Genomic DNA, 26,042 nt, shown 5'->3' on the forward strand with positions numbered 1-26,042 from the left:
TATTGTACTTTTTTAATATTTCGTACGTAACGCATTGTCATTCCAATGAAATTATTACGATGAATAAAAAAATCATTTGTACAAAATTTTCTTCCAATTTTGTCAGACATAGTAATCATTTACCGATTTTCAAAAATGTTACTATAAATTCTTATTTAATATTAATTTACTCTATCAAATAATGTAAGATTAAATGCTTTTAGTTACTTTTAATAGAATACGTGTAATAGTTCTGTTTACTCACTCAAAATTACCGCGCATCAGAAGAAAACAAAGACCGACTTCGAACAGAAACAGAACAAAGGACCCGCCCTTGAGGTTTATGATCGTCAAGCAAGATTAACGTATGTTCTCTGCCTCTTATGTTAATTTTTTTTAACTAGTAATCACTGATTCATTGGTTGACTAAGTAAAAAGGAGAAATATATGTGGTAAATTGTAATATTTTATATTTAATAAGACCGCGTATAAAAAGTTTTTTACCCAATTAATGATCTTCCAATGATTTTTAGATTTCGTTTAACCAATAGCGGTTTAGAAACTTATTTTCCGAACACGTTGTAGTAAACGGTTTTCTTATCCTTTATTTTGTTCTTTATTTAACATTTACAATAATTTTTTTTTGTTAATTTTATTTCCAGGCAATTAGAATAAGTTATTCTTTAATTTTGTTGATCAAAAAATCGATATATCAATAACGATTTATAATCCACGTAAGTAAAATCAATCATCATCCTTCAATCGTTCTAAGACAAAATACTTTAACGACATTCTATTTATTATATATCAGGATTTATCATTTGTCATTATTTAAAGTAGATATTCTTCTTTTTATATTTAATATCATATTGTTTATCGATTGTCATATATTTGCCGATAAATGGAAACTAGTATAAGTTCCATTTATTACTTACATAAACAAAGATCATATGTGTATTTATAGAAATGCATGTATATATACATCTGTCATGAATTTCGTTTACATAAATTATATTAAGCATAAATTTAAAAAAAAGAAAAGAAAAAAGGAATATGATGCATGCAAATCAAACTGATTATCAAAATTTTAATCTCTACTTTTTTATAAGTATACAATATTTTTATGATTTCTTTTTGAAGAATTATGGAAATATCTCCCAGAAAATCTTCAAAACGAACGCAAGAACATGTAGATGAATGGTTACAAAGCCAAGGATATTTTCGAAAGCATATTCCTAGGGACCCAACTTGTTTGTTTAGAGCTGTTAGCGAACAAGTTTATTTAACACAATACTATCATATACGAGTAAGAAAAGAATGCGTAGAATTCATGCGACAAAAGAAGCATTTATTTGAAGAGGTAATGTTATAAGATTTCTTTTAGATAAGTATTAACTCAGTATTTATAAACATCATTTAAATTCTGTTTGCAGTCTATAACAATTCCATTTGATAATTACCTAGAACAAATGGCATGTTTCACAGAATCAGGTGGTCCGAATGAAATTCAAGCTATATCTTTGCTTTACAAAAAAGATATAATTTTGTTTAATGGACAGAAACAAACGTGTAAATCAGTGACTAATAATGGTTTTACAAATCATATATATTTATGTCATACGCCACAGAAACAGTATGAAAGCGTATATAATAAAAATTTTGTTATGGCTGCTGGCTTTTGTCAATGTAAGTAGTATCCATTTTACAATTACATTTTAATATTTTATTTTTCATTTGGCTTTATATTCATAGCTATTATGTATCAAATTCTGTATAAAAATGTATTTGATATGAAAAATGTGGATAATACTGTTCACAAAATGCTACATGATCGAAGTTCTACCCTGAGACATGATAAATTTTTCTTGAAAGGAAATCTCGAGATAAGAGAGTAAGTTCTTTTAGGAAACACTTCTAATCAGTATAGTATATACTTCATGTTTCCTTATATCTCTCTTTTTAGACAGTTGTCTGCAGAAATATATAAAAGAATTGAAAATGGCTGTGAGACAACAGGGGATATGTACTGTTTCTCCAAAGGTGTACCACCGTTCCCTTATAGAGTTGCTAAAGCTATTGATGTTAATATTTATAGAAATATTGACTTCGATGTATGGCATGAAATTAGACGAGGTATGTAGTTTACATTATGTGTACTGCATTATTACAAATATTTAATTAATGTTTGTATTATTACACAGAAATAAAAAATGCTGGTTGGACAAGATATAACAGTAATGGTCTCCAAATTGGAGATAAATGTTTAATTGAAATGAACTTTAATAAAAATGACTTGGATGGAATTAATATTAATACAAGAGCCACTTCAGAGGACAATCAAGGTTGTAATGAAACAAAGACATTACAAAAAAAATCGGATCAAAATCCTGCAATCTTTTGTGGACATATTCAAGAAATAAGTAAAAACGAAGGTTCCGTAGTAGTATTTGTAGAAGAACTTGGAGAAAAAAAGACTGTACCATATTCTTCTCTCAAACCATTATCCTTACGAAAAAATAAGCAGAGCAATTGGGCACCAACATGTAAAAAAAATGTCCAGCTGATTGATTCCAGTTGGTGTACAATTTAAATAAGATTTTATTATTAATTTCTTTTCAATGATTTATATATGAACGTTATGTATGATTTTTTTAGATCAAAAATATAAGAAATCTTCTAATGCTAGTTCAAACAAAACAAAAGAACAAATAAATCGTATGGATTCTACATCTACTAATAATCCTGAAAAAAATCTTGATAATAACAAGTGTTCCATTACTACCAGTAACACTTGTATTTCTGATACTACTAATGTGACTACTCCTTTATTAACTACCAGCACTGCGGCACCTGTTATGATAATTACTAATAATAATGACAATAATAATGAAAATATAAAAAGAGAAGATTTTTCAGAGTGTCAATGGCAAAGACAAGAATGGTAAATGTTACATTATCAGCTCGTATTATGACTCTACAATAATTCTATATAAAATATTATAAATTAGTGTTATGTTAGTAGGAATAATCAAAATCAAGGTCAAGTGCTTGGGGAAAATACATTGGGAAAATTACAAAATTATACTACAAATGTACGACAATCATGTACTATATTATAAAAAATGAAAAATAGATTTTGATGTAAAGAATAAATTCTTATTTTTCCAGAATAATACTTTTCAATTTCATGGACAGGGTGATATGGATGAAAATACAACAAAAGATAGTAGAGAAGGTATGTTGGCATTTAAAAAAAATACATTAATAACAAAGTATATAATAATTAGTAATATAAAAACAAAGATTATTTTAGTAAAATTATTATAATTAAATTAGGCTTAATGTAGGATGAATTCGTATGTATAAATTAAATATTTATAAATTATAAAATGGATTATATGAATATATCTGTAACACTTTTTTTAGATAATTCACAAGTTGTAACCGGAACTTCATCATTATATTATGTTGCTTCGGATGGTAATTCCTATCCTGCTGTTTCGTACGTGCCTGGTTATACAGGTGAATTAATACCTGCTAATCAAATGAATCGAACATTACGAAATGTTAATAATTTGACTCAAAAAGGTATGGATTTAAATAGCTGTGATTTACCATTGTCAGGTATGTATTCTAATCTAACTTAAGTTATTATTTTATACAAATCTATACATAATTATCCGTTTTAGATCCAGCTACATTAAAATTTTTCTATAATTTAGGATTAGAGGTAAGAGACATATATGTTTGAAGAATATTAATATTAGATGAGATAAAAATATAATCGTATGAATTGTATTTATATAGTATTTCCGCGTCAATCATGCATGGAACTATGGTCCTAATGGACAGTCAGCACCTCCGGAATCTTGGTGTATAGCTGTTCCATCTATTGCATCATCAAATACAAGTATTATATATTTTGTACAATATACAAATATTATATAGTATTATAAATTCTGTACACACACACACACACACACACAAACTCACATGATACGCATATTATATTGTATTCAATAATTTTATTAAAAATATTTTTCACTTTTTTACAGATGCATCTCAAAATATGGAAGAAGTACAGAATATTAACACGTGCATACCAGAAAATGAAAAACCAATAGAACAAAAAGAAAATACTGACAATAATGCGAACAATACTATTATCCCACAACTGGCACAGAAGACAATGAATATGTGCGTAAATAATGTAACTGACTTACAAAAAGACAAGTTAAAAAAGATGGAAAATGGAAGGAATACATCACAGTTTGCTCAGGAGAATATTAAAGATACAGAGAATGTCAATAAAGACAAACAACGAGCTAATAATACAGCACCACGATTTAAAAAAAATACACCTAAAGGTATGTTTGATCAAAAGAAAGTAATATAAGTTATTTTATATCAATACTCTTCATAAACTAATGTATTACTTTTCTTTACAGATCAACATTATAATAACTGCGAACAAATGTATCCGTACAAAAAGAATTTTTCTAAGCAATATCAACACAACCCCTCGTTTTGCGAATCTCAAAATGTTCCAAATTTACAAAACGGTGATATGCAAACACCTCTTGTCAATACTGTTTTAAATCAAGTACATGTACCTCCTGGAATGCCAAATTCTTGTCATATACCTTATATGCAGCAATCACCATATCCAAATATACCATATTGCGAGAATGAAATAGATACATACGGAGGCTCGTATTACTTGTCTCAAGGAGGCTTCCCTAATATTACTTGCATCCCAAATTCTGATGTCGTGGATGCAAATAATATGCATTCCTTTTTACCATATTTCTATCCAAGTGCAGAAACATATCCTCCAGCTTATCCATCTGTATATTCACCATATATGCATCCTCAACAGACAGCAGCATATGGTGGTTTACCGCCGCAAAATATACACGATTCATGGTATTCGGTTCCAGAGCAACATTACTATCTTCAATATGGTCCTGTTCCAGTTCGAACAGCAGAGCCTTCTGGTGAAATAGGACAGAGTAATAATTCAAATTCATCGACTTAAGCTAGTACATTCATCATAAAACAATCTTTACATTCTTATAAAAATATTAAAACTTATATGTATGTACATATATTACTTATTAGTATAATATCCAATTACCGTTATAAACTCTGTTACTAATATGTCGACATGTAATATTAGTAATGCGAATTTTTATACACCATAGAATTAATTTTCTATTACGAAGAACAAATGTAAAGAGAGATACGATTACTTTTCTGTCATTTATTTAGTTGAACTTAAGATAAACGTAAATAGCATATCATTTATATTTTTATATTTGAGTGTTCTTATTACAAATATTTTGCTTATCTGTACAAGGAAATAATATTAAACTTGTATAATACAATATTAAATATATAAAATTGAATTTCTATTTTTCTTTTTTTTTTAGAAATAAGTCTTGTTTATGTTTTAATTATCTGACAGTTTAGTTTATTCTTACCTTCGTTAAATATATACCTTATAATTTATATTATATACTAATATATAATTCTTATGTTAAAAATGATTGTATATCTAATAATAACAATTAAATCTAATAAAAATTTAATTATGGTTATTAATAGATGTTTTTGTTTCTTATTTTACAAAGTATTTTTTCATAATAAATATAAAATAATTGTTAGTTTTCTTTCGTATTCCGAGAAATAAACATTGAAATACTATCATTCGTATCGCTACGTTTAATCATCTTATAGTTCCAATGATTTTATAATTATTTAAACAATGTAGAATGTACTTATTAAACAATAATATATTTTCTTAGACAAAATACGTAACTCGCAAGATACGTAATGTTATAATCATCTCAGTTTGTGGATTTTAATATGCAGCAATTTCCATATTATGAGATTTGGGTTGATAGTTTCGTGACATATTAAAACATATCTAAATTAGTATATAATGCAAATACTTTCGAGCGAATGGCTGAATATATTTCAGCGTGTTTCCGAAATATTTTCCTTTTAATTCTAATTAAATATTAAAGTATTTTAATTTTACACTGTAAATTATATTTCAATAAATAAATAAATTAAATATAATAGAATTCTAAAATAATTTTTAATAGACAATTTTATAATCTTTCTAGAATTGTATGCTATAAAAATAAATAGAAAGCATTTAATAATTAAAGAAAAGAATTTATGAGATTTAATGTATTTATATATACAATTCTGACATGGTTAATTGATCCGTCGAAAAATGAATTTTGATAACAGAAAAGCATTGTAAATAAGGTGATTTTTGAGAAATTTTATTCTTTTAATTGAATCGATAAATGGGAATACAGATAAGTTGTATTATTTCGTTAGTATCAATTTCTTAGATGGTACAATGGATATTTTGTACTTAATGTTATAGTATAATTTCTCGCTGCTAGATGGTGCGATGAGTATTTTACATTAAAGTGTGTAGTATTAATTCCTGTTACTAGTTGGTACTACGAGTATTGTTTGCGCGCTTTCAATACCTTTTGTTCAAAGCGCGTGTGACTTTAGCGACAGGTAAAATATGAACTGCGAATACATGCGGGGAACGCTGTCTCTACCATACGTCTATTGTATCGGTATATAAGCTTGATGGTTATTCTTCTTTCGCGCTTATATAATAATTGGTTTTGTGTGGATAGAGTAAGTAATTTAGTAGATAGTAAACTCACTCTTTTCAATCTCTCATATGTATATCTTTCTATATGATGCGTGGGTCTTGCAATGATCCATGTTAGATGCGACGCTGGTACTGGATTTATTTCACGATAAAAGCATAAAAAATAATAAATGTAATTAACATATATGATAATTAGTATATAAATTTGCGAATTTAAAGAATTATCTTTGAATTTAACTATATTTTATCTATTTGTCTATAGAAGTATTATTTCCAATATAAAGTATTAGTACTTTAGTGTTTAATCAGAATTAATTTGAAGGGATTTTTAAAATGCATTGAAATATTCAGCCGTTCGTCCGGTAAGTTGCATTGCGTGATTTACAATTAGATTTCAATATATCACAAGTACTATCGACCTAAGTCTCACTACGTGCAAATTGCTGTATCTGGAGACCAACGGGCTAACGGTGACTCTGTTCTAAAGTTCGCGTTCGCGAAATAATCTAATCGAATTTTCAATAACAAATAAAACAAAGTTCCCGGTAGGACTTTTAATTGCGTTCGCGAACACTCACGTGAGTGTTTAGAATAACGCTGACTCTACGTTGAAATCCGAGGTGACATGAGCTAATCGAGAATTCTGGCTCCCAATATTATCTAGAGGAGGAGGGTCAGTCTCCGTGAGTGTTTAAAACGTTCACGTGAGTGTTTAGAATCACGCTGACTCTACGTTGAAATCTGAGGTGACATGAGCTAACCGAGAATTCTGGCTCTCAACACTATCTAGAGAAGGGTCAGTCTCCGCTTATGGGTAACTGAACCGTTGCAACATCGGTAACTACATGTACTCTACTACTAAGTAGAATCTTTCGTGTATTTCAAATTTCGAATAATACAATGAAATCCATGGTAAGACTTTTAATCAAGACACCCACCCACCAAACCAGACACCCACGCGAGGTTATTTAATTGAATTTTCGAATAAATAAAATGAACTTTTAATCGCGTCCACTAACACCCATGCATATGCCGTCCTACACGTGCTAGTGTTCTCCCTATTCTTCCCGTATTATCGCATAAAAATTGACGATGAACCGAGCCATTTAACAATACATCGGACTCATCCGATCGTAGATAAGTCTATCCCTCGTTGATCCCTCGATGATCCCTGGAAAAGAAGAAGAAAAGATGAAGAACAGAAAGAAAAGAAATATAAGATAGAAAAGAGAAGTGAAGAAAGAAAAGAAAAAAGAGCCGGACGTGTCACGAGCACGCACGTGACAATGACGAAACCCAGAGCAAGAAGTGGACATATTGAATATCGCTTTACCCGATCAAAATCAGAATACCAAAATTGAGCTCGATTTTTCCCTACTGAAAGAAGGAGACCCGCTCAAGGTCCCTCCCAAAGGACCACATTTAAGGGCCCAACCTATGGGTTCGACCCGAAATTCATGAATAATAATTAATAAGAATAAATAGGAATAACAGCGAACATAAGTGCGGTAGAAAAATTTTCTATGCGTTTCTCTAAGAAAATATTTTAAAATTCTACTATATTTAATTATTTATTTATTGAAATATTAATTGCAATATAAAATGTAAGTACTTTAATGTTTAGTTAAAATTCATGAATTTCGTACGTTGTTTGAATGTTACATAAGTGTTCAATAATGTTTGTCAAAAAATAAAATTTAATTTAATTTGTTATAATTGGGTCTTACGATTTTGATAATGTTACTAAGAATATTTTATTGCTTAAATATTAATTTATTCTAATTCATTTATCTCGTACATTATTTAAATGTTAGTAATGCAATCTTATTTATTAATTATTCTTTCTCGAGTTTGTGATTTATGTTTGTTGAAAATTAAAATTAAATTTATTTTATGTTGATCGTGTCTTACGATCTTCGTAATGTTATTAAGAATGTTCTATTATTTAAATATTTAAATTTTGAATTTAATTTAATTTAACTTCAGAAAAGTAAAAACAGATGAAAAATTCTGGATACTAATCTAAAGGAATGGTATCTTCTCTTAAAGAAATATTATTTTAGTAAAGCGTGGTGAAATTTGAAGAATTTGGCATACATGCCAGCATAATTGTTTCAGCTCCATGTGCATCTTTATTCAGTGCACTTTTAGTGGTCCCCATAATTGTCATATACGTTTCATAGCTATGACTTTAATACAAAACTCGATTTTATTAAAATAAAATTATGAATTTAACTGAACTTTAGGAAAGGAAAAAGTGCAAACTTTATGTCTCGATTTTAATAATAAAAATGGATAAAAAATTTACTTACTACTTTAGAAGTTCTGCGACGGCTCCAAAACACTCGTCCGCGATTTAGATTAAAATTAAGGGTGGATAAAATGTAGCTGGTTGAAAATGAAGTAGGTCGGTATCGAAGTTAGTCGAGATCCTATTCAATGGTGCACTGACTCTAGTTATTTATTAACGAACAATCACTGAATTTACTTCGAGAAATTCTATTGTCTTTTATAAATACAGTCTATGCGACTATTAAAAAAGCAAAATATTTTGCGAGCGAACACTGACTTTTACGATTGAATTGCACGCAATCGATGCAAAAATACTTGTTGTTTAAATCGCAAAACGCAAACGAATAAATACTGTTTTCACTTTGCGATATTTTTATAATAGTGACACAAACATTCGATTACATCATCGCTTCGAGCGCAATTGCAATGATGTTCTGAAATTAAGAAAAATAAACACAAAATTATTAATATCACTGTTATAATAAGAAACTATATAAATTATTGAAGAAATGTGTGATATAAAAATATACTTACTTTAAATATTCGTTAATAAAATATTAATTTATAAATTTTTACATTTGGATAGTGAGAGTTTCTATGTTCAGGCGCCACAATACAAAAAAAAGAACTGACTCGGTAAATATCAAAGTTAATAAAAAGTTCGTATATAGTTATATTACGTAAGGTCAACTACCCAGGAATGAAAATTTTTTAAAATATTGAAACTTTAAATTAAAATTATTTTAAGTTTCTCGCGTGTAACAATCTTTGTGACATTGGACACGAATTTCTTTATTTTTGCCATAGAATCATCTGTCCAAAGAATGATCAAGTGAGTTACTGTAGTTTCTCTGTGCGAGCATTGTGAAACGCATTTCTTTGGGTTTAGAAATGTTTAGAAAATCTTAGCATCAGCTATTTATGCACAAACAGCATACATTTGCTACTTCACAGACATAACATACATCATTTAAACGTGATATGAAAATCAGTAGTGGGGATATAAGCTTCTTCTCTTTTGCCGTAAATTTCATGGGGCGCCACAATACAAAACTTTTCTACGTGAAAAATGTCGAAAACAGCATTTATGTCGACAATGAGAACAGACGTAATTTTTGACTAATTTTGATGGATATGTTCTCATTTTAAAGACAAATGGTTTTATCTAGGACATATGTTTCATGAATTTTTGAAAACGCTTTTTATTTATGCGTAAACTATTCTCGAAAAATATCGTTCTTTGACATGATTTTTTTTTCAAAGAAAGCGATTTAGCTAGATCTCAACTTTGGAAAAATTCACGTAAAATAACCAGATAAAATATAGATCATAAATCACAACAGAACCAGAGCATGAGTATAATCATGAGCATGAGCGTGAGCATGGGTTGCTATAAATTTATTTTAATAGGTTTTATAAAAATTTATATTGTATCTAAATTTTAATAAAAGATCTGTCTTTCCATTGTTGGTCGGTACGAATATCAGGTAAGATCATTTAATTAAAATCTGATTTCACAAAATTTGATATTAATATATTTCTACTTATGTCGGTTTGAATTTATATTTTCTATATGTTTTTAATATCTACAATAAATAATAAGATGAAATTTACAAATATATAATTATAGTTATACAAATATTAGAAGAAATTGTTAGAAAATGTCTAATTTAGCATTATAATCCTTGAAAATAATTTGTCGAACAGTACTCAATTTTCCAATTAATTAATATTAAATGATACATAAAGTAATTAGAATAATTTTATTTAATTATTTGAGTTTTTATTTATTTAATTGTAATGAAACAAATATTATAAAAATCTTTATATAATTAAAAAACATTAAAGTTTTTTATAATATTAATTTTAATATTTACTATTTTATTAAATTCTATATAATACCATTCTTAATATCCGGATATCGAATTATTCGAATTATACTCAAAACTTACATTCATAAATCCGAGTGATAGTAAAAGCCCTAGTGTAGAAGTATATTTGTTATATATAGTATATATACAATAAATCTATTACATTAATAAACACAATTCCAAGAGATTTTATTATATTCTAAGCTTATTCGTTATATTACTGATTTATTAAAAAAATTTGTTAAAAAAATTGAATACAACAAAATAAAAGAATAGACAATAATAAACTAATTAAAAGTAATAATGTCAATTTATAAAGTTTTAGATTATAGATACGTTCTATTAGCGTTGCTTACTTCAGGGTTCTAACATTGCTCTCTCTTTCACCTTCCCTCTCTGTCTCTCTCTCATTCTATCTATCTATTTTTTTCCTGTCTCACTCCTGCACTCCCACTCTACTCTCTGTAGTACTATTGAGTTTACCACTCCATAACCTTTCTTTACTGTTTGTTGGGAAAATAATAGTATCTACTTTTCTGTAATGTAGTATTGAGATTAATTAATAATTCTTCGTTAAGATAAATTAGGTTAAGAGATTTTTGTTAACCAGATATAATTTTAATCCAGACATTTAAATTTCAAATTGGAAGTACGACTCGCGCGTGCTAATCACACATACATATAATTATTTATATATACAAAAGAATTTTGATTTTTGATAAATTGTAAATTTCTTATTGCCTTATGATTAATGCTATAAATTAATTACTTTTACTGCTACAATTTTGTTATGTTTATAACATATCATTGGTGGAGTGGAATTTTATATAATTCTAAAGCAATACGGACAAGTTAGTATAGTAATACATCTCAAATAGTGCCTCAAATTAGTGTCTTTTCCTGTTATAATTTGGGTACATGCTGCCTTGAAGGTAAGCTCTTAATCGTTAAAATAAGTAATAATGATAAGTACAGTATAATGGAAAATAATAATTTTTATAAATTATGAAAGTATTTATTTCTATAGTTCTCACATTGTTGGTTATTACTATTATGGAAGCCAGAAATAACGAACAAACACCAGAAGTAACTGTTAAAACAGAACCATTGGATCAAAACAATGCTAAGTCAGATATACAGCAATCCCAAGTACAGACTGCTTGTACAGAAAAAGAATGTGAACAGCGTATTGAATGTACCACAGAATCTCAAGAGACGGAAACTCGAGCATTTTTATCAAAATGTGTATTTTGTGGAAAAACATTTACCATCGGTGATGATCCTAAACTTTTGGAGTGTTTACATGCAGCTTGTACTACATGTGTTAATAATAAAATTACAGATCATAATACATCTGTTGATGTTGATATTTTATGTAAGTATTGTTATAATTAAGTGATTTTGTTGTAATTGTTTATACTTTATTTTGAAATTTATTACAAGAAAATGTACATCACACATATATAGATTTATATTATTTATATGTTTGTAGTGGAAAGCAATGTTATTGCTTGCCAAGTCTGCAATGTTACCAGTCAAATAGAAAATTTAATTGAGAATAGATTTATTTCAAAAATTATTGAAGAAGATGTTAATATGGGAACAGATGACGAATCTACAGAAACAGAAGAAGAGAAAAAATGTACTAGTTGTCATGATAATGCTATTGCTACTAGTTGGTGTGTGGAATGTGAGGAATTCATTTGTCAAAGTTGTGTCATGGTGATTGCTTTATCTTATAACTTATGTTACATAAATATATTACATGATGTATTCATTTAATTTTTCAAAAGATGAACATATAATTTTTCTATTATTTAAGGCTCATCAAAGACTAAAAATAACAAAAGATCATACAATCAAACCAAAGGAAGAAGTTGCAAATGATAGAGATAATATTAAAAAGGGTATTAAAAAAATACCTGGTTATTTATTTTGTACTATTCATCCTCATGAACAATTATCCTTATTTTGTCAGACCTGCGATAGATTAACTTGTAGGGATTGTCAACTAAGTGATCATCGCGATCATAAGTATAAATTCATCCATGAAATTGCTGCAGAAACAAGATCTTCTGTCTCAACTCTTTTAAAGGAAGTTAGGTATTATTTTGTCTATGTCTTCTATTTTAATAACACGTAAATGTTAATTAATTTAATATTATAAATTCCAAAATTAAATATTTTTTTTAAATTTTTATCTTTCTTCTTATGACTTACCGTAATTATTAAAATTATTTTTAGTTATAAACGAGTTTTATTACGAAGTGCTATGAAAGTTATAGAAGATAGACAAATCTTAATTTTGGAAAAAAAGAAGAATTTAGTTCAAGATATAACTCAGATGGTAGTACAGTAAGTAGACAGATTTAGTTGTTTATATTATTTAAAGATTGCTTCCATGATCGATTGATTTTTTCTTTAGATTAACAAATGCTATTAATACACGAGGTAAACAATTAGTTATGCGCCTAAATGAAGTTTGCGATCAGAAACAAAACACATTAAATGAAAAGAAGGTAGCTTTGGATCAATTGTCTAAACTTACAGATCATTGTATACAGTTTGTAAGTCATGCTTTGAATAAGGGTACAGATATGGAACTTTTGTATAGTAAAAAGTATGTAATTACTTACTATATATATACACATATACACACATATATTGATTATTTAATTATTTGTTAATTGCAGATCTGTTACAAGTCATTTACAACGCATAAAAAGCCGACGTGCTGATATCCCTAATCCAGAAATACCAGTTAGAATACATTTGTCTTTTGAAAAAGTACCAGATTTAATAAAAGGTAAAGTTAGTAATATTTGATATAAATATATTAATTAAATATAATATCAAATGTTACATAATGTTTTTATAAATTGTAGTTGTTTCATCTATTGGAGCAATAGTTGTAGATGGAAGAGTATATCCTTCAATGTCTCCATCTGCTAGTTCAGGTACACCATGTGCACCATTTCACGAGCAGCAGTCTGAACAGAAGCAAACAAGTACTTCTATAAATACACCTATGGAAAATCCAGTTATTAGTGCCCCTCTTCCTATTGTAACACAGCAGTCCAACAATATACAACAAAATTCTTATCAACAAGTTCCTCTTCATCTAACAACTCAACAACAGCAAGCACCAGCTCAAAATTACATGCAACATTTTTCTGCGCACAATATGCCTCCACGTTCATCTCCACAAGTACAACATCCTTATAATAGCAGATTGCAACAACCACTCATGATGCCACAACGTCCATTAAGTGGTTGTCATCAACAAGTTACATCATCTACACATCCACATCAACAAGTGCATATAGAGCAACTTGGTCAAAATACAAGTCTACGTGGTCTTTTAGCACATAATCCTCCTCCATTTCGACCTTCTATTAATAATGTACCATATCGTTTGTTACCATATCGATATCCTGCTGGAAATTCTCAGAGACCTGTACCACCACATACATACCAACCAACAAATACACCTGTAGTATCAGGTATACGATTACAGCAATGTAATCCCCCTTCTCCATCAACTCAACATATAAATTATAACACAATGCAGCAACCCGCAGCACGATGGCATATTCCTCAAAATGTTAATGTATGTCTTCCATTTTATGGATCTCGACATCAATCTGCACCACTTATGACAGTTCCTGTTAATGACACATACAAGATAACATTAAAAAATCAACAACCAAATAATCAAAAGTACACCAATACCAGTGTGACTACTAATTCAGATATGCCACCACAATCTCAAAATGCAGTATCTGTGGGACATGCAGTAAGTTCGTCAGTACCTAAAACACCCAGTCCTGTGCCACCTGGCAAAACAGATGAAACAGAGAAAAGTTTAGATAAATTTTGTCAAAAATCATTAAATGATCTAATGCTCACAATTGCGAAATTAGATAGCAATGGTATTGTGGTAATACCAGAAGCTCAAAAAAATCAAATGGATTCTGCTCAAGTGGACAGTTCCACTGACGAAGGAATGAATGCTATGGTAGAAAATTCTTCAGGTCAGAATTTACTTTGTTCAGACATAATAAAATATTAGTGTACAGTATAACATGATTTTATTACAACTATTAGTGATTTATCATAAATAATATTGTGAAACAGAAACAAATTTCTAAAATAATTTGTTTTTGTAATCTTTTAAATGCGAACTCGTTTGTTGAATATACATTCAACAGATAATCCAAAAAATACTACAGCATCCATGACGAAGGACGATCCAAATGAAGACTGGTGTGCAGTATGTATGGATGGCGGAGATGCAGTATTGTGTTGCGATAAATGTCCAAAAGTCTTCCATCTCTATTGTCATATCCCTAGCTTGAAATCATTTCCAGAGTAAGTTAAGTTTTTAAATTAATTATAAAACTTATATTTACATACATTACTTATTTTATATTATATAAATATAATAAATTGTTTTTTCAATTTAAAATTATTTTAGTGAAAGTGAAACTTGGCAATGTATGCTATGTACAAATGTACTTGATTGCTCAGATGATCCACCTGGAGAGAAAAAGCCGAATACTATGAGTGCCAAGGAGCTAAGAATAGCCCAAAGAGTCGTTTTAGAACTATATTGTCAATATGAGCAAAGTTTACCTTTTCGGGAAATCGTATCTCCAGAGGTAATTAATAAATAATAAATAAATTATATTAATAAACATTTTTATATAGATATGTGAATACAATTAAAAATATTTTATTTTATTAAATAGATAGTTGATTACCATCGCATCATTAAGAAGCCTATTGCATTGGATGTAATCAAAGATAAGTTAAAAACTGATCATCCAAATCATTATACAGATTTAAGACAAGTCATGACGGATATAAGATTGATGTTTAAAAACGCCTTTATTTATAACCCTGTAAGATTTTCTCTTTGCTTTCATAATTTGTGTTTAATTAAAGTAATATACTAAAAAATATCTATCTTTTAGGTGGAATCACAAGTATATCAAGAAGCACGTAATTTAGAGGAATTCTTTGAAAAGCTATTGTTAAAATGGGCTCCAAATTATGCATATGATGATCCTTTTCTCTCTGCTAATAAAGAAGAAGATGAGGACGTCTTTCCTCCAAATAGAAAATATCGGCGTATAATCACTGATTAATATTTAATAAAAGTAACAGTAAAAATTAACACAATTAAAAGTATTATCATAAAATAAAAAAATACTTTGCATGAATATTTCTGCCAAGTAAAATGAAACTGTGAAGTTATAAAAAAAGCACCATCAGAGATATTTTGATACTTATAAAAATTGATGCTTCTTAACATAATGACTTCATTTTTAAGAGCAATTTTTGCTAAGATCCTTTTAAATATTTACAAATATGTTTTTCTTATAATAATTATTTTAACAATATTTGCATCTATTTTGGGAAATAGAAAAATATTTATTAGTTATTATTAGTAGATGTTCTATCGAATTCGTTGAACTTTTACTTTCATTTTATATTTCTTGTTTTAGATAAAATTTTTGCATGTTAACACGTACTTGTACACAAAACGAAAATCATTACAAGGTTTAAATAGGTTTACGTTTGTATAAATTACGTGATCAATCATACATTTCTTGCATTTAAAATGAATGATTAAACATATTTTTACATTTAATTATAAGTATCGTTATATATTGCTTATTATTGTTAAATATACAGACAATGAATTAGATAGAATTGGAAAATATCTTTATATATATATATATATATATATATATATATATATATATATATATATATATACATATAATTAACTAATTGCATGTTTTTTTATACCCTACAAAACTTTTATAATTTCTTACGTAGAATTAAGTCGTTCAAATCATTGTTATTTACGTATTATGTACATAAATATGATATTGAATTGAGAAAAATTATTTTTACAATATACCCATTTCAAAATATTAATGTTAAAAATATATATATATAATATTTATATTATATATTTATATTATATATATATATATATTATATTATATATATATATTATATTATATATATATATATATATATATATATATATATATATATAACTCTCTATATAATAATATAAAATACTCTATCTTATTATTTACAGTTCAAAATTTGAAAAAACTACTCATTGATATGATATATGTTAAAAACTATTTGTTCATTTAACCAAATGAAGAAAGAAAATGAAGATATCATATAAAACTCTGTTGATTAGCATGTAAAATATTTATATTTTTAGGGACAAGAAATGCTATCAGGGACATAATAATTATTTATGAATACAAAAATAAAATGTGAACTTTTTTTTATAATGTGTATTTAATTTATAAAGACATGTTATAATTATAATTTTGAATCTATTGAAACTCTTTAGGTTTATAGAAGAAATTATTGTTCCACGTGTCTTACTTTTAAAGAGTATTTGGTCGAGTATTTTTAATATGATCATAAAAAATATCACATAACAAAATCATTATGCTTTTATTAGTTTGTTTCTAGCGTCGAAAATCATGAAGATATATAAGTACAGGCATTGTGTCGAGTTAAAAAGATAGTTGCTTAAATTTTAAAAATTCTTCGGCGAATTCTCCAATATCCATTTAGGTGATTCATGGGATTTTTCCAGCAGATACTTTGTAGGATCCTTTACCGGTCGAATCAATATTTGCGGCACTACTGCTGTAAACACCTTTTGCACCGTGCACACTACCACTTTGACTTGCTCCTTCCTCTATGCCACCAATACGAGAGAAAATACTAAAAATTGAAAAGAAATAATTGTGATACGTCAAAAAGTGAAATATTAAATAATAATTAACATAAACGAATTTCTTTAAGGTAGATGTCATTGGATAAAAATAACTTTACATTTAGCAATTGTAATATCCACAAGTTAATTATAAAAATGAATGTATTAAGAAATTACAATCTACAAAAACAATTTGAATTGACCGATTGTATTTCTAAGAAGTCCGTAAAGATGTTAATGATATAAGTTAATATTTTTTTGTAGAATTTTTTGTATATATATCATGCCTCCTAAATATGTAAATTTGCATAAATAATGCTATCTATTTATGATGTAGATTTATCAATAACTTACTCTGTACCAGGGCCATGACCACCATGACCGCCATAGCCACCACCGCAGCTTCCGCCGCAACCACCACCTCCACCAGAGCTTCCTGCATTAGCACTAGCCTGTGCATTTGCACTTGCACTAGCACTACCACTACCACCTCCGTATCCACCTGCGCCACTTCCACCTAGTCCTCCACCAAGTCCTCCACCTAAACCTCCGCCAAGTCCTCCACCAAGTCCTCCACCAAGTCCTCCACCAAGTCCTCCACCTAAACCTCCGCCAAGTCCTCCACCTAATCCTCCACCATGTCCACTTCCACCTCCTCCATGACCTCCGCCACTACTTCCTCCATATCCACCAGAACCTGCAGATATTCAATATTTTTAATGTTAATATGTCAAACATATCTATACTGCAAAGCTAATACATAAAACATCCTAGACTTTTTACCTGCAGATCCACCACCGTATCCACCGGAGCCACTACTTCCGCCTCCGTATCCACCACCACTACCGCCGTAACCTGAATTTTTCGATTATAAATATGCAGTTTACATTATTAATTATTTTATACACAAGTAATATCGTATTTGTTTTATTTACCTCCACCAATTGGTGTGCCTTTTACAGGACCACCTCCGTATCCACCGCCTCCGCTACCGCCACCTCCATATCCACCGGCTCCGCTACCACCACCTCCGTATCCACCGGCTCCGCTACTACCACCTCCGTATCCACCGGATCCGCTACCACCTCCACAGCCACCAGCTCCACAACCACCGCCGCCTAATCCTCCTCCGTGACCACCGCCTAATCCGCTTCCACTGCCTAATCCGCTTCCACCGCCTAATCCGCTTCCACCGCCTCCATAACCACCGCTTCCACCACCTCCATAACCACCGCTTCCGCCACCTCCGTGACCTCCGCCTAATCCACTTCCTCCGCCTCCATAACCACCACCTCCGCTACCACCACCTCCGCTACCACCACCTCCGTGACCTCCGCCTAATCCGCTTCCTCCGCCTAATCCACTTCCTCCGCCTCCATAACCACCACCTCCGGTACCACCACCTCCGCTACCACCACCTCCGTGACCTCCGCCTAATCCGCTTCCTCCGCCTCCATAACCACCACCTCCGCTACTACCACCTCCATGACCTCCGCCTAATCCGCTTCCTCCGCCTAATCCGCTTCCTCCGCCTCCATAACCACCACCTCCGCTGCCGCCACCTCCATATCCACCGCCTCCGCTGCCGCCACCTCCATATCCACCGCCTCCGCTGCCGCCACCTCCATATCCACCCGGTCCGCTACCACCTCCGCAACCACCAGATCCACAACCACCGCCGCCTAATCCTCCTCCGTGACCACCGCCTAATCCACTACCTCCTCCTAATCCTCCTCCGTGACCACCGCCTAATCCACCACCTCCTCCTAATCCACCACCGCCTCCTGATCCACCTGCTCCAGCGTTGGCATTGGCAGTGGATAGGGCTGACGATTTTCCTCCGGCTTGTGCACTGGCTTGTGCACTTGAGCTTGCATAACTATTGGCACCACCATATGCATTAGCATTGGCAGAACTGCTTGCTGAACTGAATGAACCTGAACCTCCGCCGTATCCTGCACCTCTTTTTTCGCGAAGAGTAATTATCACTGGATCATGGATCTTCTTCGCGTAAGAAAGAAACGATACTGTTGACAGAGAATTAAAAAGTATGTCAGAAATTACTAATAAATTCTGTTATATCTTATAAAGTTCTGTTATAAATTAATTAAATAATAATAAATTCTGTTATATATTATAAATATAAGTCCATAAATTTTGTTATATCTTAAAAGACAATCCATTTTGCTCAGACTAATGTTAGGTGTCCGTTCTTTCATTATTATGCTTTGAATGATCTTCAGCTTGTAAGATACATTTTATTTCCTTGTATAATTATATCATTTTCAATAAATGAATGCAAAATAACATGATATGATGTAATATCGTAATTATCATATCTATTAAGTCAAATTATGCGAAAACAAATTAAAGAATAAATGAAGTAGAGAATTAATCACATAAGAATTATTATGCATGAAGAGTAAACAAACGGTCGATGAGAAAAGAATCGACTTGCTTCGTTCTTTTAACATGAATTTAAATTGATTATCATATTTATTAATTTAAATTATGCATAAAATCTAGAAAATGACTTACATAAGAATTATGGATGCATGGAGAATAAATAAGCGATATATTATAAACGAATTGATTTATTTTATTCATGTAAATGAATAAAAGTTTATGAATAAATTAAAAAATAAGTGAAATAAATGGGGATTTCCATCCCTAATATTTATTTACGTACGGAGGATATTGTGATTATTAAGGATTGTAACGTGCTAAAAATACAAAATTAAACACTCAATTCTTACATCATATCTATTCTCTTTGTATTTGTTTTACACCTTTAGCCACTGGTAATGTCTCAAATTAGCATTCTCATATATGTATTCAAACGAGAATTCCAATAAGCGCAGTTAAATACATGCGGGAAATACCGAAACCAAGGTCAAATATGACATTGCTTTAAAGTTACAGTGTCTATTATGAGATTCAGATATGTTCGATCATCGTGAGATTACATCTATAAAAGTGGTTAGACAGGATAGTAGTTCGCAAAGTCATTTACCGTTAACTATCTTATAATCAATAGGTATAAATAGCTGATTAATAGACAAGCTGTCAACTTTTTTTTTTCATATTAAAAGAACGCTTTCAATCTAGGAAGATCTAAGAAGATCTACTGTAATTTATTGTTCATTTATTGTTAATATAGTACCGAGATGACGATTAAATAAATTGAATTCAGCAATTTGAAATTAATGTTCGTTAAGTATAGGTTGCTTTAAATTTCACGAAGATGATTTTCATATTATATTCTTTTTTTTTTTCTTTTTTACATAATAATTTTCTGGAAAGATGAAAAATGATTCTCAAGATGTACAAAGTATTATTTGAAGGAAAATGAAAGAAAATGAAAAAAAAAAAAGAAAGATGGTCTCACCTTCAGCATGAGCGGACACTAGAATGGCCAACAAGGCCAGAAGGCCGATAGCTCGGTACTCCCACATGATGAAATCGGTTTCTATCTTCGCGAAGCACGACACGTCTTTATATCCGATCTCCCACTCTTTTATCTTTCTTCCTGAAATACCATCGTTTCATCGAACGCATATACATATGATTGTAAAGTAAGAAGGGCAAAAAAAACGTCGAACGTGTGCACAAGGCTAAGGTAATCTTCGATGGCTACACGTAATCCAGCCAACTGATGATCCAATCATTCCCATATTTTTTCGGTTCTCCGAAGTCTCGAGCAGGTTTAACGTCGTTGAACTTAAAAATTTCAACGTAAACGCATTAACGACAGATACTTAATTACAAATTTTGATAGATTGCTCATTGTAAAAAAACTCGAATGGTTGTTATTTTTTACGTATGTAAAAAGATGTTTTCTTCTTTTCTTTTTTTAAGGATAATGTCGAAGTTCGTGAATTTGATCTATGAGACGGAAGTAAATTATAATAATTTTTATAACAAAGCATATATATATATATACATATAATAAGTTATTATTATTATAATATAATATGTTAATATAATAAGCAAATATATAATTATTTCCAGCATTAGAGCAATTAATTTATTATATTCATACAAAAATTCTTTAGATCTTATTAGAAAATCTGGAAAATACGCGCAACGTTCATGTAATTGAACGAATACCGAATATAAATGAACATTGAGATCTTTCACGCTACAATTATCAAATGGAATTATTTTAAATTAGTATTTTAGATAAAAGTTTGTTTTGGTGAAGAAGAAAAATTTTCTTCTCAGAATATTCTTCAAAACCTATCATATTTTACTATTACAGGTCATATATCATTGCAAATGTTTTCAAAGAAACAACAATAATCTTAATCCAGAATATATCTAAAAAAATCTCTGATAACCCCTTGCTTACGATTAACATTGACCGATCTTCAATAGGTTTACATTACGTTAAATTTAATTTTGCATTAAGGAAATATATTTAATTTCGCAGAAAGGAAAAGATATATAATATTACGAAATTATATATCGAATCAATTTAATATTTTGTATATATCAAATACAAAATTCTTTTCGTTGAAATTCTTTTCAATGAAATCTTTCCCCTTTAAATAATAAAATATTGCTTAATTTAATCGATGTATTGTAATATAAATAATTCGCTGTAAATCCTTGTTATTTTAATTACATGACCATATCTTCATCTATCATAGATCATTAAACGTTAAGTGAGTGATCGTATTGACTGATATCGTAGAAACAATTATCCAGTACCAGAATCGAGATAGCAAATATTTTTATCGTTAAATTCTACATTTGCGCTCGGGTATTTCCAAGCATCTCTTATTGTATAAAAAACGGAATTTAATATCACTCGCTTACTACTAATACTCTGGATCCTTTTATAACGTAAGTTTATATTTATAGAAATATTTACTTTATATAGATCGATAATTATTTATTTAATTGCCAATTATGACGATAAAATATGTAAATGTTCCGAAATAAAAAATTATATTACGAAATTTATATAATCTCAAACGAACAAACTCGTTGAACTTATCAACATTATGTTATTATTAGAAGAATTTGAAATGCCTTGGGATGCAAAAATACGTGATACAGAAATTGCATCTTTCTCACGGTTGTCACACTGTAACGATTTACGTGCACAAAAACTAAATAGACTACAAAGCGAGCAATAGTAATTAAAATTTTTTATATCAGGAACAATAGAGAATCATTTCCTTTCAGACTACTTAATATTTTTTAATGTCGTATATTCCTTCAAAATTCGTTACTTTAACAAGACAGGTAATTGTTGAATAAAAGGATAAATATGTAATTGGTCTACAAGATTTATTGTATTATATGGCTGCAATAGTACATATCAATATTGGTCGTAAGAATATCTACGTTATTTGTTTATTTGTAAAAGATGTATTGTTCGGTTTATGATTCTTTTCAGATATTAAAAAAGATCATTTTGTCGAGCGAATTATAAATATACGAATACAATACGAATACGATCAACATGGGTAATTGTAAAAATAAATTACACGCATATTTTGAGAAATATAATTAAATATAAAAATGCCAAGATTATAAAGTCTTTAATATTAAATAGTTTCTTTTCATTGTAGCTCTTGATCACGTTAATTGCATTATAAGAAATAGTAAACATATTAACACTTAGCAAAATTATTGTCTTTTTAAATATATCAATAACTTAGATTATCAGCAGACTAGCCTATAAAAATGGTCCAATATAAATGTTAATACGATTTTTGTCAACATTAATATCAAAACTTCATTACCATATTTTAACAATAAAGAATATTAGAAAATCTTAATAAAAAGAAATGTATTTTCTAATGAGCATGTATCAAATTTTTGCATATATTTCTATGTGTACATATCTGCACATGCCATATAAAACTATACTTTTCTAATAACTGATTTTTTAACAATTAAATTTAGCTGTTATATAATACTCAAATTGTAATTATCACACTTATGAGAAAATATTTTTAACATAATTATTTATGATATTATATTACGAATTTATTTGGATGTAACTAATAAAGACAACCTATAAGGATGCAATAATAATAATAATAATAATAATAATAATAATAATAATAATAATAATAATAATAATAATAATAATAATAATAATAATAATAATAATAATAATAATAATAATAATAATAATAATAATAATAATAATAATAATAATAATAATAATAATAATAATAATAATAATAATAATAATAATAATAATAATAATAATAATAATAATAATAAAACTATATATAAATGAGATAATTTTGAATTATCTAATATCAATAAACTTTACTTTTTCTCTCCTTAAGATACTACCATATACTGATTGATTTTTATTATTGTACAATTCACCTGCTTATTTTATTTATTAATTTTTTGAATATTATTGCGATTTTATCTTTTGAATAAGGCAGTAACATTTGATTTTTTTCTATTCTATATATGAGTAATTATTACTTTTATAAATTATTTTACTAGAAATTTCTTATTTAACTATTAATTTTTACTATTTTGCGATACTTCAACAATAAAGCAACAAATAGAACTAAATATAAATTTGCAAAATAATTATTCGTCTTTTCTCCTTCCAATGTAAATATCAAGAATGTAATGTATTTAAAATTAATATTCTGATCTTTTCTTCATTATTTACTAAAAATAAAACTAAATGCTGTTCTCGTTAACCGTATCGTCAACAAAATTGGTTCATAAATGAAAAATCATATTTGACATTCTTCTTTTTTTTCATTATAACTGGATATTTAACTCTGCTGGGTTGCGCTTCTGATCACTACCATCCATCTAAAATTAGAATTAATGGCATAAGATGTAAATTAAAATAAAGTTTTAATGAAAAATATTTAAATATTTACCGTCCAAAGGTATAATCACTTTCAGCTCTAAAGAAATATACGTGACTTTTAAATTGGAGCTTAAATACAAAATCTTTATTTATACCGTCTGTTTCCGACGGAGTTGATACTGTATATCCCAATAAAGGTAAACTTGCTAATGGGAAATCGTCCTGGTGTGATTTATAGAAAAATAAACAGAAGCTAGTAAATACTACCCATAACTTTTGCCAACCATTACTATTCTTGAATTTCCGTAATAGAAACCCACTAAGCTGGTTCTGCAATAAATAATTCAATAAATTATCGAACACTCCAATCGAGTATTGTATAATCAAGAGATTAAAATAACTCTATAAATAATTGTCTTATTTTACCTGAAATGCACGTAACTGGTCAATATAACAAATACTAGTATTTCGGTGCCAACACACGTGAACGGTCGTGTTACTACGTTGCGAAGCTTTCACATCAGCGCAACTTCCTCTGTCTGTTTCTAATCCTACATTGTCTCCCACTTCATCGGCAGAACCTGCTAATAATTGAACGATTAAAACATTTAATTATATTATTATTAAAATTAATCCATTAGAAATAATTGTTTAGTTCTTACATGACTTTAAACTCAAATATGGTAGCTTTGCATCTTGTGCATCAGCTTGAGCAATAGTCATGTTTAAATCTTCTATCCATCGTTCTTTTTCCTCTTCGCTACACGCTGCTACTGTTAAGGATCTATTATAATGGATTATTTATGACATATATATTTCAAGTTGAAAAAATTATTATGTTTTATGACATTATATATATATATAAAGAGAGAGACAGAGAGAGAGAGAGAGAGAGAGAGAGAGAGAGAGAGAGAGAGAGAGAGAGAGAGAGAGAGAGAGAGAGAGAGAGAGAGAGAAAGAGAGAGACAGAGAGAGAGAGAGAGAGAGAGAGAGAGAGAGAGAGAGAGAGAGAGAGAGAGAGAGAGAGAGAGAGAGAGAGAGAGAGAGAGATATTTTCATTAACAAAAACTTACTGGTTTTCATATCCACTGATTACAAATACATGATCGGTACCAGTCTTATTATCTCCTTCTTGAATTTTCATGCCTTTTACCGGAATTTGACCGTGCACACGAAAACATTGTGTTGGTTGTTGAGTGCGGAATGTATACAATAATACGTCCGAGAACTATGTAATAAAAAATTAATTCTTTATATAACTGAATTTTATAAAGCTGTTTATATATTATAATACATACATATATATATATATATACATATATATATATATTTACCAAGAAAAACATCCTTTGTTGAAAGCCTTTACGACTGTACTTTTGTAAACAGCCTTGTCTAATAAATCTCCTACCTTCTTGAAATAAATTATCAAAGCCGCTAATATCTCTTTGCATTTCGCATAATTGAACTAAATTTTCCTACAATGTTTAAACAATAATGTATTAAGAAATTTATAATTGGTAATACAAAATTACATGAAATATCCTTACTGCTTGGTTTATCACTGTAAGACCTTCGAGTAACGTCTCGCCGAGTCTATCTCTAGCAGCTAAGCAATCTTCGAAATCGGTATGATCTTTTGGATAATGATCTAACAATACTATCAAAAAATATATCACATAT

The 26,042-nt window shown here is 29.3% G+C and overlaps 4 protein-coding genes and 1 long non-coding RNA gene across 26 annotated transcripts in view; 2 read left to right on the plus strand and 3 right to left on the minus strand.

The window, feature by feature from the left end:
• The first annotated feature begins 364 nt into the window (after positions 1-364).
• Positions 365-5,296, plus strand: LOC118449495 (uncharacterized). The gene is made up of 15 exons (XM_035884135.2): positions 365-431; positions 642-713; positions 1,120-1,339; positions 1,413-1,665; positions 1,732-1,870; positions 1,943-2,112; positions 2,181-2,552; positions 2,635-2,920; positions 3,002-3,071; positions 3,148-3,214; positions 3,406-3,603; positions 3,669-3,709; positions 3,787-3,889; positions 4,035-4,346; positions 4,428-5,296. Exons 3-15 carry the CDS (start codon positions 1,124-1,126, stop codon positions 5,015-5,017), a joined length of 2,817 nt encoding a protein of 938 aa, XP_035740028.1. The 5' UTR covers positions 365-431; positions 642-713; positions 1,120-1,123; the 3' UTR covers positions 5,018-5,296.
• An 880-nt stretch (positions 5,297-6,176) lies between these two features.
• Positions 6,177-9,797, minus strand: LOC118449518 (uncharacterized). The gene is made up of 3 exons (XR_004840428.2): positions 9,455-9,797; positions 8,941-9,354; positions 6,177-7,799 (listed from the first exon to the last, which is right to left on the minus strand). It is a non-coding gene; the product is annotated as an uncharacterized LOC118449518 (long non-coding RNA).
• A 1,398-nt stretch (positions 9,798-11,195) lies between these two features.
• On the plus strand, positions 11,196-16,167 carry LOC118449511 (E3 ubiquitin-protein ligase TRIM33). 3 transcript variants are annotated; one of them, XM_035884168.2, is made up of 12 exons: positions 11,196-11,723; positions 11,819-12,166; positions 12,284-12,513; positions 12,614-12,894; positions 13,036-13,146; positions 13,217-13,411; positions 13,485-13,597; positions 13,677-14,825; positions 15,024-15,162; positions 15,269-15,452; positions 15,543-15,695; positions 15,768-16,167. In XM_035884168.2, exons 2-12 carry the CDS (start codon positions 11,845-11,847, stop codon positions 15,939-15,941), a joined length of 3,051 nt encoding a protein of 1,016 aa, XP_035740061.1. In that variant the 5' UTR covers positions 11,196-11,723; positions 11,819-11,844; the 3' UTR covers positions 15,942-16,167. The 3 variants fall into 3 exon arrangements, with proteins under 3 accessions (XP_035740061.1, XP_035740060.1, XP_035740059.1); XM_035884167.2 differs by having other exon boundaries at positions 11,200-11,723; positions 11,804-12,166; positions 15,003-15,162; positions 15,768-16,164; XM_035884166.2 differs by having other exon boundaries at positions 11,201-11,723; positions 15,003-15,162; positions 15,768-16,164.
• Positions 16,168-17,102: 935 nt separating this feature from the next.
• LOC118449492 (uncharacterized) lies at positions 17,103-21,248 on the minus strand. Of its 16 annotated transcripts, none has more exons than XM_085655772.1 (7): positions 20,943-21,243; positions 18,733-19,581; positions 18,613-18,696; positions 18,490-18,582; positions 18,338-18,409; positions 17,909-18,251; positions 17,103-17,562 (listed from the first exon to the last, which is right to left on the minus strand). In XM_085655772.1, the coding sequence occupies exons 1-7, from the start codon at positions 21,007-21,009 to the stop codon at positions 17,415-17,417; spliced, it is 1,656 nt and encodes a 551-aa protein (XP_085511898.1). In that variant the 5' UTR covers positions 21,010-21,243; the 3' UTR covers positions 17,103-17,414. The 16 variants fall into 16 exon arrangements, with proteins under 16 accessions (XP_085511898.1, XP_085511899.1, XP_085511904.1 ...); XM_085655773.1 differs by having other exon boundaries at positions 18,490-18,999; positions 19,045-19,116; positions 19,147-19,581; positions 20,943-21,236; XM_085655778.1 differs by having other exon boundaries at positions 18,490-18,846; positions 18,958-18,999; positions 19,045-19,581; positions 20,943-21,229.
• Positions 21,249-23,852: 2,604 nt separating this feature from the next.
• LOC118449553 (FERM, ARHGEF and pleckstrin domain-containing protein 1) overlaps positions 23,853-26,042 on the minus strand; it is a 28,220-nt gene continuing 26,030 nt past the window's right edge. For 4 of the 5 annotated variants that reach the window (XM_035884292.2, XM_085656159.1, XM_035884289.2 and 1 more), the window contains exons 15-21: positions 25,910-26,019; positions 25,697-25,837; positions 25,436-25,590; positions 25,025-25,146; positions 24,789-24,946; positions 24,433-24,692; positions 23,853-24,361 (exon numbers count right to left, since the gene is read on the minus strand). In XM_035884292.2, the coding sequence (XP_035740185.1) occupies positions 24,322-24,361; positions 24,433-24,692; positions 24,789-24,946; positions 25,025-25,146; positions 25,436-25,590; positions 25,697-25,837; positions 25,910-26,019 (986 nt within the window). In that variant the 3' untranslated portion in view covers positions 23,853-24,321. The remainder of the gene's footprint in view (positions 24,362-24,432; positions 24,693-24,788; positions 24,947-25,024; positions 25,147-25,435; positions 25,591-25,696; positions 25,838-25,909; positions 26,020-26,042) is intronic. The other variant, XM_035884295.2, reaches the window with a different exon arrangement.

The sequence above is a fragment of the Vespa mandarinia genome, chromosome 3 (genome assembly GCF_050613455.1).
Source record: "Vespa mandarinia isolate Hongniang chromosome 3, ASM5061345v1, whole genome shotgun sequence".
Classification (NCBI taxonomy): domain Eukaryota; kingdom Metazoa; phylum Arthropoda; class Insecta; order Hymenoptera; family Vespidae; genus Vespa; species Vespa mandarinia.

What these genes read in the sequence shown, in the direction of transcription:
- LOC118449495 (XM_035884135.2), top strand. Translation starts at nt 1,124, where the DNA reads ATGGAAATATCTCCCAGAAAATCTTCAAAACGAACGCAAGAACATGTA. An exon ending in TACAAAATTATACTACAAAT is followed by an intron (nt 3,072 to 3,147) that starts GTACGACAATCA and finishes TTATTTTTCCAG; the next exon opens with AATAATACTTTTCAATTTCA. An exon ending in TCTATAATTTAGGATTAGAG is followed by an intron (nt 3,710 to 3,786) that starts GTAAGAGACATA and finishes GTATTTATATAG; the next exon opens with TATTTCCGCGTCAATCATGC.
- LOC118449511 (XM_035884167.2), top strand. Translation starts at nt 11,845, where the DNA reads ATGGAAGCCAGAAATAACGAACAAACACCAGAAGTAACTGTTAAAACA. An exon ending in TTTGTCAAAGTTGTGTCATG is followed by an intron (nt 12,514 to 12,613) that starts GTGATTGCTTTA and finishes CTATTATTTAAG; the next exon opens with GCTCATCAAAGACTAAAAAT. An exon ending in GAACTTTTGTATAGTAAAAA is followed by an intron (nt 13,412 to 13,484) that starts GTATGTAATTAC and finishes TGTTAATTGCAG; the next exon opens with ATCTGTTACAAGTCATTTAC.
- LOC118449492 (XM_085655765.1), bottom strand. Translation starts at nt 21,009, where the DNA reads ATGTGGGAGTACCGAGCTATCGGCCTTCTGGCCTTGTTGGCCATTCTA. An exon ending in ATACGGTGGTGGATCTGCAG is followed by an intron (nt 18,252 to 18,337) that starts GTAAAAAGTCTA and finishes GAATATCTGCAG; the next exon opens with GTTCTGGTGGATATGGAGGA. An exon ending in GGTCATGGCCCTGGTACAGA is followed by an intron (nt 17,563 to 17,908) that starts GTAAGTTATTGA and finishes TTCAATTTTTAG; the next exon opens with TATTTTCTCTCGTATTGGTG.